The 15697-nt window shown below is 38.0% G+C and overlaps 1 protein-coding gene across 1 annotated transcript; it reads right to left on the reverse strand.

Annotated features, from left to right (window-relative positions):
- Positions 1 to 4644: 4644 nt before the first annotated feature.
- Positions 4645 to 14455, reverse strand: LOC140137459 (uncharacterized). The gene is made up of 3 exons (XM_072159153.1): positions 12520 to 14455; positions 11403 to 11539; positions 4645 to 10637 (listed from the first exon to the last, which is right to left on the reverse strand). The coding sequence occupies exons 2-3, from the start codon at positions 11513 to 11515 to the stop codon at positions 9431 to 9433; spliced, it is 1320 nt and encodes a 439-aa protein (XP_072015254.1). The 5' UTR covers positions 11516 to 11539; positions 12520 to 14455; the 3' UTR covers positions 4645 to 9430.
- Between the last annotated feature and the right edge of the window lie 1242 nt (positions 14456 to 15697).

Genomic DNA, 15697 nt, shown 5'->3' on the forward strand with positions numbered 1-15697 from the left:
GAATATTTATTCATTCTCATTTCACACATCATTTTCCAGGCCGTTTTCCATGCATTTTTGAGTTGTCACTCGTCTCCTCATGCTTTAGCTCTTTGACTTGCAAAATATGCATTGTTTTTCCTTTTTTTTTTCATCATTTAATACGCACGTGGGAAATTGAAAAAAAAAATATATTGATTGTAAAACAATATTTCACTTTTTTTACTGTTTATTTTATTAATTGTTCAACTTGATTCACGTGTATTCAGTGTTTCTATGACCAGTGTGTTTGTTTATATTAGGGGGCTGTCATTTTCTTCGAAAGGGGGTGGGTCATGAATATACTGGGGATCATAGAATGTTTAGACCAAAAATAGAGGGGGTTATGATTTTTACCCCAAAATAGAATAGAAGGCTGATGACACAAAATTTGCCCAAGCTGCGTGTGCATTCTTTCAATTTACGCTCAAAATGTACGTACAATCTTTAGTTAATTCAAAATAATATATAATTCCGCGCACCTTTACGCTTTTTTAACCCTATGATCAAAATTTTAACACGCTCCACACACTTTCTTCACATTAAGTTTTGCATGCCTCGCGCCTTACTAGTTCCGGTGATGAATAATTTGTCGTCAGTCTGTGTAGGCGGGAGGGGGTCATAAAACTTTTCGACTCGAGATAAGGAGTCGTAAAAAAAATAGCCCGCGATAGGGGGTCATAAAAATTTACTTAGATTATACCGTTTGTAAGTCATGTATAAATGTGCAGTTGGGAGTGGGCCTAGGACTACGGTACGGGATTGGTAGTCAGTATAGTGTTACGGTATGGTAGATTGGTAGTCACAATGTTACGCAACTTACGTTGCGTAACTTACATTGCGTTGTTAATTTACGCAACGTGACACCCCTTTACGTTGCGTAACTTATGTTGCGTTGCGCAATTTACGTTGTGTTGCGTTGTTAAGTTACGCAACGTAACTTACGTTGAATAACTTACGTTGCGTAACCTATGTTACGCAACTTAGTCACACAACTTATGTAACTTACGTTGCGTTGCATTGTTAATTTATGCAACGTAACATAACTTATGTTACGCAACGTAACTTACGTTGCTTTGCGCAACTTACGTTGCATAACTTACGTTGCATTGCGTTGTTAAGTTACGCAACGTAACTTACGTTATGCAACATAACTTACGTTGCGTTGTTAATTTACACAACATAACTTACGTTACGCAACGTAACTTACGTTGCGTAACTTACATTGCATTGCGTTGTTAAGTTACCCAACGTAACTTACAAACGTAACTTACGTTGCGTAACTTACGTCACAATGTTACGCAACTTACGTTCTAATAACGGTAGGTACACGGCTAGGCTGTAGACTACAGCAAGTCATGCAAGTGTAACACCATGCATACATAACGATACGATGTGTGTATAATAGGTCCAATCTTAGACTAATGTGTGTATGCGTAGACGTAGACTACGGCCAGGGTAATGCCCTAGGTACGATGCATAGATTTATACGGTAAGTGTAATGCCTAAATGGAGAAATGCGTGCAAGGCCCAGCCGTAGACTTGGAAAAGGTTAGGTAAATAGGATTACATGTACCGTACATAGTCATGGTACTACTACTACTGTTAGGCCTAGCATGACCAGTATTTTGTCCTACATTCATGCAAAACATATCATGACAGGCTAGGCCTATCATTCTTCTAGGCTTACTCACATTTGAATACTTTGTGGCTAAGCCTAAGCTAAGCCATGAAGCCCGAGCCTAGGCATGCTAGACCTATTCATAATTGTGGGACTCCGTTTTTGGATCAAGTCTTTGTCAAATTGTAAAATTGAGTCTTGAGATCCAACCCATGATTTGGCATGAAGACATGAACTTAGGGACCGATCGTTATTTACGGCAGGGGGGGTAATGGGCATTTTGGAAAAAATATCGACAAAAAATTTCGCGTTCCCCCCTCGCGCGTTCCCCCCTTGTTTTCCCGAATTTCTCCATTTAAAACTTAACATTCCCCCCTCTTGGTTCAACGAAAAATTTCGCGTTCCCCCCTCAAGACCCAAAAAATTTTTCGGATTCCCCTCTCAAAACGCCCATTACCCCCCCTGTCGTAAATAACGATCACTCCCTTACCAGTTTTTTAACATGAAGAATACCATCCATTCGATTTCAAGTGCAGTGCAGCGTCTGATGTAGGAGTCGTGCAGTTGCATGCACAGATTCAGACTTGACATACACTGACATCGTAATTTGTAAACCAGCACCATCACGATCACACTGTTCATGGTTTGATTATGACATGAAGACCCGGGCGGGTTCAAGAACATGACAACATTAGCTCTTCGTGCAGCATATCTGTTAATTATGCATGTCTGATGTACATGACATGTATGCGGCGTAGGCCCTACATGCCTATCATGGTATGCAATCATCATGATCATTCATGGGCATGGCCAGACCATCACGACAATGAATTTCTTTGTCCGTCTTGAGACCGTGCATGACTTAGTAGCTTTCTGTAGTACTTACATGCTTAGCCGGTGCCTAGGCTACACTGATCAATGAATAACATACAAATTACGGTGTGTGTACAATCCGTATAGTTGAATTTATCAGGCTGCTTGTTGACAGTGTACATACAATTCATGAATTGCAAACTAGAAAATGCCGATCGCCGTTTACATGGCACAAAAATGCCTCCTATTTTGCTCTAAAATAACCCATGACTTCAGATAAACGGTCTAAAAGATAACCAGCAACGTCACCTTCAACTTCTCCAGCCAAAGTTTCAGCATTGACAATCAGGTTTGAAATTAAACATATTTTGTTGTTTTTTCTATGCACTTTCACACAGACAAGCTGATGTCTCTCTGCTCTGATTTCACAAAAAAAATTAATTTCATGAATAATTAATCACGTATCATCTCTTTTACAAGCCCTAACTGCCAGTACAACAAGTATTGCGCAGGCGTCAACGATAATACTGCTGATGAGTTTGAGCTAGTTTCTACGTCATTGATTGAGCTACTGCGCACGCCCGACGTGTTTTCGTCGTGAAAACAATACAATACAAAAGAATTAATCGCCCCACTTTTTTGCACGGTTCGTTCTCAGGCCCCGAATCGAGAAACGGCCATTTTATTCCGCCATGTTGATTGTTTCGAGATCGGGGCCGAGGGACTCAGGCTATCTCATATCGTGTAAATGGTATGCGTAGCCTGAGTCGCTCGGCCTATCTCGAACAAAATCGCCATGCGTAGCTTTTGAAAAACGAGAGGATTCGCCGTACTATCAGGACAATTTTTGACACAAAGATATAGGGATGATGACGCTGTGCTACATAAACTTTATACATATCATTGGATATATAAAGTTTTCCTTAAAATTTGTATTAGCTCACGATTTCAAAAAATCAAAATTGCTTGATTACTGAAAGTCATTTTTCGTATTCAGAATGCAATTAGATATATCTGATGTGCTCTCGTGTCCCACAAAAATACTGTCCAAACGTTGCTACCAGAGCCATTAAGGAAACCCTTATTTTGTTATTAAATTTTTGCACCAATACAAACATGGTTATGGTCAGTCTTCGTTATAATACAGCCACCGATTCATCGCTGTAATTGTTTCATTTGAAATAACATGTTAATGTAATTTTCTGGAATCAAAAAATTTCTCGAAATATATTTATAGCTACATGTCTTATGGCACGCTCTATTGAGACGCTCAGTTTGTAGTATGGGTGTAGACTGTCAAACTAGGTATTATATACAGTAGATGGCTAAAAAATCATCTTTGTGCCATAATAAAGAGAAAGAAAATGAGTTTAATTTTCTATGAATTGGTGAATTAAGATTTAATTTGTTGAACTTGGTAAATAATACATTTTTATAAAGTAAAATATAAGAAATATAGCTGGGAATTATATTAGTCAGGCTTGACACATCCCCCACACCCTCGTACACACAAACAAACAATATAATATTGGTTTTGCGCGTGATCACCCCGGTGATCTCATTGCCCTCTGATTTGTGCAAGGAAAGCATCAAAGTAGACTTTCCTTAGTAGACTAATTCCAATCAGCCGTCTACACTTCGCATGTACTGTGTATGCTTCGTAGTGACGACTGATTATCTTACAGGCCATATCATGACGGACTTCTGAAAACTATTCAATGCGACTTTGGTTGTGCGCCGTAGCGCGACTGATTAGCGGCGCCCGTGTACCGCGTCGCTGTACCGCGCCGCTGTGACAAGATCGCGCTCTGAACTTCTAAAAACAACAAACTCGGTCAAAAGGTCAATTTGGACATAACTGCGCATGCTCTATGCCACAGGAATCCTGTTGCAAAATCCGTCACTTTTTTTCCACGTGTTTTCTCAGTCGTCAACAGGCTAGTCGTCAATCCAGACGGTTGACGACTGAGGGCAGCAGTCTAGACATTCCTGTCACTGGATGCTCTTATCACACAAATCAACGTTATTAATATTACACAAGCACATAATACACAAAAATTAACATATTCATATCAAACGCATCTAACACCATAGGTGTCAATCCTGGTCCCACCTTTTTGTAAAAATTAGCATTTTTTGCTCTTTTTAGCCTTTTGAAGACAGACACATTCAAGGACCAAAAGAAAATTAGGTATTCATCATTTTATTGAACCCTGCTCGCAGCAAGAAAAACATTAACCCTAACTATATAAAATATTACAAATATTACAAAGAAAACCACTGCACATGGAGGGGCTATTTGAACGTGTCTCCTGGCACGTTCGTGCAGTGAGATTACAAATCCGTGCAGTTAGAATCAAAAATCCGTGCTTCAAATATTTCTATACTGTCCAAGTTTCAAGCTGACAAATGACCAAGAAATTAAAAACAAAGTTCCTCCACAAAGTAATACTGATCGAGTCAGAAAAAATATATAGTTTGTGGTAATCAGTCAAATATTGATTTTGCGATAAAAAAAAATTCAAGCAAACATTGCCTTGAACGGCTCTGGCAACGCCCTTTCTCCCAAGTTTTTCGGTCACTCGTAGGGAAACCTCGGGACAAACGACAGAAGGCGGCAGAATGGCCCAGACGGGCTTGTCAGTTCCATCTACCGGTAAAAATGGGCCAGAATTGCCCTGAATTAAATATTTTGATTTAGGAAAAAATAGTGCAGTAGTACAAATTGCTCACGTGACACAACATTTCATCTTGATTTTGGGCTAAAATAGTGTAAACTGGAAAGTTTATTCTAGTAAAACGAGTGAAATAGTGAAATAGAATCCATCAAAAAATGCAGTTGGGGTTTACAAATCTGGATTTTCTTTGCTTGTCTTTATAACGTCTAAAGAACACAGCCACGTTAATGTTTAACACTATAAATATACATTTCGTTCATAAACAGCGTGTATTCTGATCTGATTAACATTTTTAAATATACCGTTTAACTTAATATCAGTAAACCAGCTGTGTACTTCATCGATGCATCGAGCTGATGTGAAATATTTATTTATCTCTTAATCTGTTTTAAGTGGAAAAAGAGAATCATTATACCTGTATCATGATAAAACAGTAAAGTAAAAACGATTTTGTATTGTTGTGTAATCGATGCATTCCTTTGATTTCATGAAGCAAATCTTGATAAACTTAATGCTATCATTGATTTGCATGTATAGCCCTCTTCCCTAGCAAAAGTGGCACAATTGTGATTTTATCCTTTCGTTGTTATAACTAAACATATCTCGAGATTAAAACAAGCAAATTGAACAGAACAAACGGCATTTGAGAGCTAAGACTGCGCCCTTGACGTGGAACTAAGCATCATGTCACAACAGTATTTTCTAACTGCCAAAGAGGGCGCTTTTTAAATTGCACATTTTTTTTAGACAGGCTGTATAAGCAGGTTGCACCACAGAATTAAAACCAGAGAACCGGGACTCGACCGCCATCTTGATACAGGCATGGTGCCAAAATTGGGGGTATTCGGTTTCCCTCGGAATGCCCTCGAGGCATTCGTTGTCATGCAAGCGCGACATGGATGATGGGCGCATTTGAGAGACGCACTTGATGCGACCTGCACGCGAGTACCAAGACGCTTCAGATGAGACGCAGAATTGTTTTCGTTCGTCTCCGCGCACCGTCGGCAAGGACCCGAATACCCCCAATTTTCTCCCCATAGCTGACGACGCGATTGTACGTGCCGGTATAGGGAGTCCCGGTTCTCCTTCTCTAATTCTGTGGGTTGCACTCATCACCTGTGTAGATCATAGATTGAATACAATACCGCTCTTTTCAAAGATACTAGCGCTGACATATTGGAAAATGTTGCCAATCAATATTCATGGGAGTGTACATTCAACGTCCAGTTTTCGTAATTGGGTGACATGTGCTTGGCAGGTGTGAAATACATCTGACTGGGTGTTTAATTTACGTAACGCATATAGGTTTTGGCATCATGGAATGGCTGCCTAGTGTTGTTATATGTGTTTCTATAATAATAATTATTATTTTCTTTACTCATTCATTTCTTTTCCTTTCTCTGCACTTATTCTTTATTATGATTACACTTTATGGTCCTATCACTCCATCGCTCTCCTTCTCCCCCTCTTCCTTTCTTTTTCTTTTTGTCTTCCTCCCCTCCCCTCCAATCTCGATCACCCATCTGCTTCTCATCTTTTCACCCTCGACCCTTCCTTTACTCTCTCACTGGCCCCTGGCTTTTAAAACGGATATTCGTGATATTAAGGTTACATGAAGAAACGTATAAAAAACGTATAAAAGACGTATAAAGTTGTTTTCTAAAACCGCGTTTTCTCAGCAATCAAATATCGCAGTAAGTCAAATGTTGGTGCATGGATGTATCTTTACATTATTTTTGTGTGTTTATAAAAAAATTTAGAATCCGTTTGAAAATCCTTCGTTTAAATCATTTTTACGCACCATGTTCACAAGATCAAAAACACGTTCCATGCAGTTTTTTCAAATGTTCGCTCCGTATAAAACCACGCCGAGTGATTGTTTTCTCCTTTTTGTATTGTACTACAAATCGACCAAAGAAATAATGTTGCCATGGGGAAGAACCAAATACAGTACGGATTAAATTTTATTAGCCCATTTTTGGGAACAATTTTCGAGAATCTTGTACCACAAAACACTGTTATGTTACATTATCGATATCTGGATTGTGGAACGTTAATTTTGATTTCTAACTGCCTACATTATTTCTGAAATGTCTGTCGCTTACTTCACCATTTGAATTTCACTCCAAATGTAAGCTGCTTTGGCAAAAAACGAGGTTTTTCGCCATCGATACCTCCGACATTTACAGCGGTAATGAGCTTGTTTATCATAAGAGCCTGTTATGCACTATTCCACAATAGTCAGTTTGAGATCAATCAATTTCATGTGTTCCCCAGTGGCTCAATCGGTTAGCGCGCCGGACTCACGTTCGATTATAAGATACTATAGTTTTGAGCTGGAAAACTTGGGTACGTGTTCGAGTCCCTATGTGGTCCATTCCTTTTATTTTATTTTATTTTCTCTCTCTTCTTTTCTTTTTTCTTGTTCGTTTCTTTCTTTCTGACTGCAGCGATTGATTGTTTTTGCCGGTTTTTTTTTTCATTTTATAATTCAGGAATTTTTAGGCTATACGGTACTAGTCTAATAGGCGCGGCCTGTGAATATATTTTTACAAATAGATTAACAAAATATTGGTTGTTGGTTTTGTTATTGTTGTTGTAGTTATTGTTGTAGGCCTATATATTGCATAATCAGGGTATACATAGGCCTACTAGGCATATTATAGTCTATAGAAGCATTGATTTATTTCACGACAGATATCATCCAGGATAATTTAAAAAATTTAAAATTTAGAAAATCCAAAGGAAAATTGCCGAAAACGGCTGCCCACAATCACCCCCTCCCCCCATCAGCCCATATGGTCCTATTATGGTCGCCCCACCCTAGCCGCGGTTTGTCCGTGGCCCTATTTCAGATTGATACACTATTTTACGCGTGAGTTCATTCTTTTCTGCATGGCTGTTTCCATTATTAACTTACGCCCCTCTGGAATCAAGCCTTGAAAGTCAATTGTATTTAACCTTAAGAAACCCATTTGACTTTATTGAATAGGTCTATAACCATGATAACAACATATACTGCGAATTAGCTAATTAGCTAATTATAGAAAGGGACACAGATAGACCTATATACCTGTCAGCCAAGCCACGTTGTTACGGGTACATGTAATCGATCAGCAAATCTATTGCATTTATTCAAATGAGGCGCCTAAATTAAGGTGAGTGGTAAATGATTGTAAAGTGTGCTTATGTGTGCTGGCGAAGACTCAGTCACACCCGTGGGCTGTATGAGAACAAAAGGTACCTCTTGCTCAAGTGGGCGCTTCCAGTTCCTATCCTATAACAATAAATTTGAAGGCGCCAGATGATGAAATCTAATTTTCGTACATAACATAGAATTCCCATTTCATAAACTAAAAGAGAAAGCAGCAACCATAGCAACAATTCCACAAGTCTGATCTTGTCACTGGATATACGTACACGTAGTACTCAATATAAAACGTACAATTTTAATATAGCATCCGTATTTTGGTAATTGGGTCATTCCAGATAAAAAAAAAATTCCCCTACCCCATAGAGGATCCTTTAGGTGTGGATTAAACACATTCCACAGTGCACTCTGTCCCAATTACCATGTCAAATAATGTTACATAATGAGTTGAGCTAAATAAACACCTGTTATTTATGGACGTTGGCCTTGTGAATATAAGTGTCCCTACTCTACATAGTGTACAGCATTATGAGCATAGGCCTATCCTAACATGCATTTTAGGATAAGATAATTACTAGTATGAATATTGATTGGGTAGGCCACCTACCGTACATTACATGTCTAATATATGAAGTGTCGAAAATCCATGAAAACTTACTTCTTAATGAGCGTTACGATCAAAACAGTTTTGTATGTCTATGAAGGGGTCAAAAAAGTTTTAGGATCTCTCGAGGGGAGAGGGGTCAAAACATTTTGACTCCAAAAATTTCCAGTGAACAGCCCCCCCCCCCACCACCACCACGTAACAAGTGTTTATCTTGGTTCAACCCCTTGTATAACTTTATTTGGTAATTGTGACAAGGTGCATTGTGGGTGATTTGGTATGCATGATTAAACACAAAAAACCCGGAATTCTGATATCCTCTATGGGGTGGGTGATCTATATTAGACTTGATCCACCAGTCCTTCAACTGCTTACGCACGGTCATCGGGTTGTGCTTGCAGGTAAACGGCCATTTTATTCCGCCATTTTGAATTGTTTCGAGATCGGGGCCGAGGGACTCAGGCTAGATCTATATATGGAATGGCCCATTCCTCAAAATCGGTCGGTGTCTAGTCTAGATACACCAGTGGTGTATGAGCTATAGTCTAGTCTAACAACAATGGGGCTGGTCTATGGCTCAACCAGTCTATTTGAAATCGAATTTCAGAGTTTTCAACCTCTACTTGAACATCCCTAGTCACCTCAGGTAACTGTTCCCTTGCGTGTAGTGATATTACCCTGTTCCCTATCAGTTTAACATAGATTATCTTAGGAAGAGAATGTATGACATCATACACGGCCAGAAGCCACTCTGGTGATGGCTGTACTTGGTGGTTCTCCAATAGATAAAGCTTTTCGATAGCAGGGTGACCATCCAACATCCTGATACCAATTGGTGTATAGCTTCCATCTGTAAGCTTAAGAGTGATAAGCTTATTCAGGTGTTTGGCAATGAGGCTAATGTTCTCATCTGTAATCGTCTTGCCGTGGAGTTCCAATATTTGCAGTTGTGACAGTGCCAAGGTCATCAGAGCAAAGGTTTGACACGAGAGCGCCTGTATTCCAATCAATGATAGACACCTTAAATCTTGCCATTTGTCAGTAATAGCGCACAAAAACCTGTCAAGGTTGAGCCAGTTTTGGCTGTTGTTTGGATCATCGGTTATCATTCTAAAGGATGTGATTTTGGTCAAATTGTAGAGTGATATCAACGCTGTGTTTAGTTGACTACTATTATGGAAGGCGTCAACAGCTACTCCCATGTTGAGAAAGCTCAGTTGAGAAAGTTCAGTTACCTTCGAATCAGACAGTGCCATGCAGACTTCTGGTGTTAAACGTATGTTACGGAGTATGAGACGCCGAAGATTGGTACACTTTGCAAAGCACATCATTAGGTTTTCCCATTGTTTTTTATCATTTATAGGGAGCCACGATACTTCACATACCTTGACGGTTTTATGAAGAGGCATTATTTCAGGAAAAGACGCATTTATATCTGAAGTATATGCCGTATCTGCCGGATCATTCGCCGATAAGAAGGAAATAATTTCCAGATTGAAACAATTTTTCTTAAGATGCGTTAGAATATCATTGCTTACAACATTAAGATAAATAGATTTCAATGAGCCACTGGTGTACTTCTTCAGGAAATCCAGGACAGATTCTTTGTTGGCGGGAAACATCCAAGTTTGACTGTATCGGCTAGATTTCAACCTCTTCCTTGTCATGCTTGTCAATTGTTGTTGTTGCCAGAAATCAACATGGGTCCAGACTTGAGGATTGGACAGTATTCTATGCCATCTCTTCGAAACTCTGTGAATTGAAAAAACAATAGAAAGGAAAATGTAACAATTTATTGACCCTCACCTTTCTAATAATGCAGGTTAGTCAATTATGAGAGTGGGGATTTAACAGAACGTTTTAGTTTTTTCATAGAATCTTTCTGTTTTCACTCTTGCTCTCTTGTTGGCCCTTGTATTATTATCAGTGGGGTAGCGTCATAGGGGCTGTGAAAATTGTGAAAATTCCCATTGAAAACAGCAGGAAAATGGTCGGTGCCCCCTCTTATCAGGCTCAGTGTACCCCTATGAAATGTCCCAAGCTACGCCACTGATTTAGGAATTTTGGACCAACATCGATGCTGTTTATAAGACGTCAAGCATTATCACTGCTCAAATCTCGCACCGGATCTCGCACTGAACGAGATTGAATGTAATATTTTCTTGAGCAGCTCATTAGCAAAGCAAGAGGTTGTGGTATTGTCAGCGGCGGATAATGTTTTAGGGGCCTGTGGCGTTGACTATCTGGACCCACATGTTATACCCCAAGACCCCATTCACCCCACCCGGCCCTGTAACATGCCGTATTTCTGCATAGTATAATCGTGTTGTAAGTCATTTCATTTCAACTGCGTATTTTGATTCCTGACATGTGGTACAAACTATGTTAACAAGGAAAAATATCTACAATGGCATGTTGAACGAAAAATGTTGAAACGAAAATTCCTAAAATATACCTCTGGTAAGTGTTCACCCGCCACCCCTCCTACAGATACACACCCCTACATTACATACCTACCTCATGACCATCAGACGTTCATATAGAGTGAGAAATGAGAAGATGATAATGAGAGCATCATCAGTGAGGATGTCAATATGGCAGTTAGACGATGACGTAATCACTTGACCCATTTTCCAAACGCAGTCTATAACGATCTGATGAAAAATATTAACGATAGTACTACTAAATTAGTAACATGCTTGCATCCAATACTATGACATGCCTGAAACATATGTTTGGTATGAATTTCCTTGTCTCCTCATGGGTCTAGTGTTCGGGGGCTACAAACCAAATTGTTCGTTTACCAAACACACCAACCAGATTTGTGGTTATGCGAAATTGCGAAATTCCTTTTTCTTAGTCAATTCATTACTTATTAGCTTTCATTCTGGTTTTAATTTCAGTTCCATCCAGGCTAATTCATGTTGCTCTTAACGTGGTTTTAATAAACATCTATAAACTTATAATATGGGGGCAAAGAACCCCGACTCTCAAATTTGAGGCAATTCGTAACAATAAAACACATGGAAATAATAAATCTTTGTTAATTATGTAAACTGTATTTCCTATCTTCTTCAAACAAAAGCCATAACGTTAAACTATATATTTTACTCCACACAATACTTCTATTGAAAACATACCATTTCCTTATTTCGAGAAAATACATAGATTGAGCCACCTTGAAACAAAAACAAAATATTTGGTATTTGACACGAAATTCAAACACAGTACATGAACATATTTAACCTGTTTTCTTGTGAATATATCCCTTTCAGAGAATATGAGTGTTGGAAAACTTGTTGATAATAATTTGTATACAAATAGTATAGCCTAGGAGGTATGGTACTAGACTGGTACTGGAGTCTGTATACAAGTACGTACAAATACAGAAACCCGGTCAACCATGCATGTCAACCCGAAACACGGACTATAACATGATAAGGCTGTAAGGCGTGCCGATATTAACCAGGACTACCTGCTATACATTTATTGCGCATGCACATACATGCATGCCACTATTTAGAAAAATATTTTTCTACTACTTCGCTGTATATATGGCCATAAATTGTATAACTAATGAAGACAATGTTTATCCACTTTTGTATAGAATTGCAACATTTTATAGAGGACTTACCAAGTGAATCACATCTGTTTAATGAACCTTTGCACAGTGCATATACCCCGTAAACAGTGCATATATGAGTGGAATCAGTATTCACCATCAATTTATAACGAATCCTTTGCAAGTATATAAAGTAGATGGTATAATGGATACAGTTAAATTTTTGTCATTGTTACCTTTGGATTTTTTTCAGTTTGTTTTCCAGATTCGTTGTAGAGTGTAATTGTGATAGCGTTCTAAATTCCTAATACCATAATACAGTACACTGTCGATAGTTATCTTTATTACAATATGCTATTTACTGTATATTGCAGTAAACGTTTCATCTTTATACGATTAAATGCTATAGTATCTACTGTATACTTTGAGCAGCTCGTAATCAGCGGGAAAAAAATAGATCCACATTAAGAGTAACATAGTTGACCTTTCTGGTCTATATTGTGTGTGTTAAATAAAATAGGCAAAATATAGGACTTTAATTAATAACTTGTGATACTTCTGACGAGTTGTCATAAGACAACTTAAAGAAAACATATTGATATTAATCCGCGATGTAATAAGGCCAGCCGATTAAGAGCTGATCAAACTGTAGAGTTGTTATCTTCAGTATTATAGTTGAGTGAAAGTGTCAAATGTTTACGGATGCTATACGTATCGTAGATAATACAGCAAACGTTGCACCTTTTAGAACAAGTGTAATATGCTAATTTAGTAACAGTTACCTTTTTGAGAAACTATCTTCTATAGATAGTTCAGTATAAACGTTATATTTGTATTACTACAAGTTGCTATCTACTGTAGATAGTTCAGTGAGAGCTACATGTGATGTTATCAAGTTCAGTGAAAGTTACACCATTACAAACTTTACTAACTATTGTAGATAGAAGACAAGATGGCAGATGGACTCAAAGCAGCACGAACTTTTGGGGAATGAAACGTAGCAAAATACTAATCCTTTAATTAGTTCTAACTGGCAATGAAAGTCAAATTTCAACAGTTTTGCAATTTTAGGGGAAATGGGTCAAAAACATGAAATTATGCATGCGTGTTTTCTAGCAATTGAATATATGAATACAAAACCCACCCAAGTCCATACTTTGGCCAAATTGAGTTAAGCACGGGAGATTGTTGCTATACATAGGCCTGTCATATGTATGAAAGAACAACTCAAATTCATCCTCTGTGTCTATTGAGCATGTGAAAAATAGCATGTATGAAAGAATCACCCATGAAATCCAGTATGTAGAAAAATTCACTTGTAACACATTCATTGCTGGAGAGTGACAAAAATGGGTTTAATCAAGGAAAGTGTGTGGTTTATATTACATGGCAGTATGCTTATCAACATTATACATACATGTGTGCTTTATTTTGTATTATCTTACTAGTGGTAATCTCATTCCAACAATGTTGTCTTTGAATATGATTTAAAAAAAACACCCAAGTCCAGCATTTAAAATGAACCCCCCACGAAGTCTCTGAAATGCTAATCGCCATACCTAATACAATTTAACCCACTCATTTGCACGTAAAACTTACCATATGGACCAGGTAAAGCTAACTAAAGGAATTAAAATGATACACTGTTTTTTTCTCAAAATCACTTCCCATGGACTTGGGTGGGTTGTGAATTCATGTATTCAATTGTAGGTCTAAGCATTCAAAATCTTGAGTATAGGCTAAGTATTAACTCATAAATGTTTATTAAAAAGATATGTTTTTTTCACAAAATAGCATTCATAACTTGAAATTGTCGTTCTACTAGTCTTTGGGCTTGAAACGCCAAAAAGGTATGTTTTGTGCCGTATTGTCAAAAGTGACCGAATGTTAAAATCTGACTTTTATTGCCAGTTCATGAGTTAGAATCCAGATTAGGATTTAGCTATGTTTCATTTGGCAAAACAGGCAAATATTTTTTTTAAATAAAAAAAGTACTGTATTTTTGTAGAATAGGGAGTAGAAGCAGAGACAGCTAATGTAGACGATGGATGGATGGCATCAGATGATATGGTGGCGTTACGTAGAAGAGGATAGCGCAGGATAGAGTGAAATAGAAAATGGATGAAGAGGCATTCCTTTTGCAATGGAGTGAAACATGATGTAATAGGGAAAACTACTGCTTTAATGAATGAATGATTATATGTATTTTCTAGTAATGTTTTGATTTTAATGTAAGGGCAATCCTTCAATTTATTGTGTTAATATTGGATCTGCCTAGACTTGTGCCAAATGTTATAAATAAATAAATAAAATAAATAAATAAAAATTCAATGAAAATATTCATTGAGTAGGATTGTTGTAAATAATCAAACGTTAATGCTTTGCTGGCCAAATTCAATAAATTATTACTCACGAATCTGAGCTCTTGCCAACTTGGCTGATGGCATGATCACAGGAAGAGAGGCAAGGTTGGGGGTCAGCCATTTAATGAAGGCACTTTGGTGAATATAGCACGCATCAAGGAAAACTTTAAAGTTGACTTCCTGTTTTGGGATGCTATCACCAAAAAAAAAAACAAAAAAAAAAAACAAAAAACACCGTCCATATCGTTACAAATACATTAGAACATGCAACCCCATCCACACGGACAACATTAAAGTAAAACAAGTTCTACTCCCGATGTCATTGTACTCTGTAAGCAAGGGAAGCATCAAGGTAGACCTTCCTGTCTCATCGAGTAAATCAACCTCATCATTATCTATACACACATATTCACCCCCACACACCCCCACACATACACCCCCACACACATGTAACCTTTAACACCAAACGCAGTTAAAGGGCCATTCAGTGATTTGCTCATCCGGACGATCGTAAAAATCATCAAAATTCATATTTTGGTACCTTTGTCATTGTCATAGATGTGCCAACATAGCCTTCGAGTGGTTCAGCCGAAAGCCGTGTATTTAAGACAAAATAAGACATCTCACACGAATCTGTAATTTAGATACTGACAGTATCTAAATTAGCTGACATGTATTTGAATGGGGCTTCAACTTCGTCAGTACTGCTGTTTTCTTTGTTTTTTGCCAAATCTGTCATTTCAAAAATACCAAATGACAATTTGAATGACTTATCCTTCACTTTTAAGCAATTTATAAACAATTTTAATTTTTTTACACTTGCGCTGGGATCACACACCGACATCGCCCGGTTAATAATTACATTATACAACCAGAGACACTGAAAT

This window comes from Amphiura filiformis, chromosome 17 (genome assembly GCF_039555335.1).
Source record: "Amphiura filiformis chromosome 17, Afil_fr2py, whole genome shotgun sequence".
In the NCBI taxonomy this organism is placed as follows: domain Eukaryota; kingdom Metazoa; phylum Echinodermata; class Ophiuroidea; order Amphilepidida; family Amphiuridae; genus Amphiura; species Amphiura filiformis.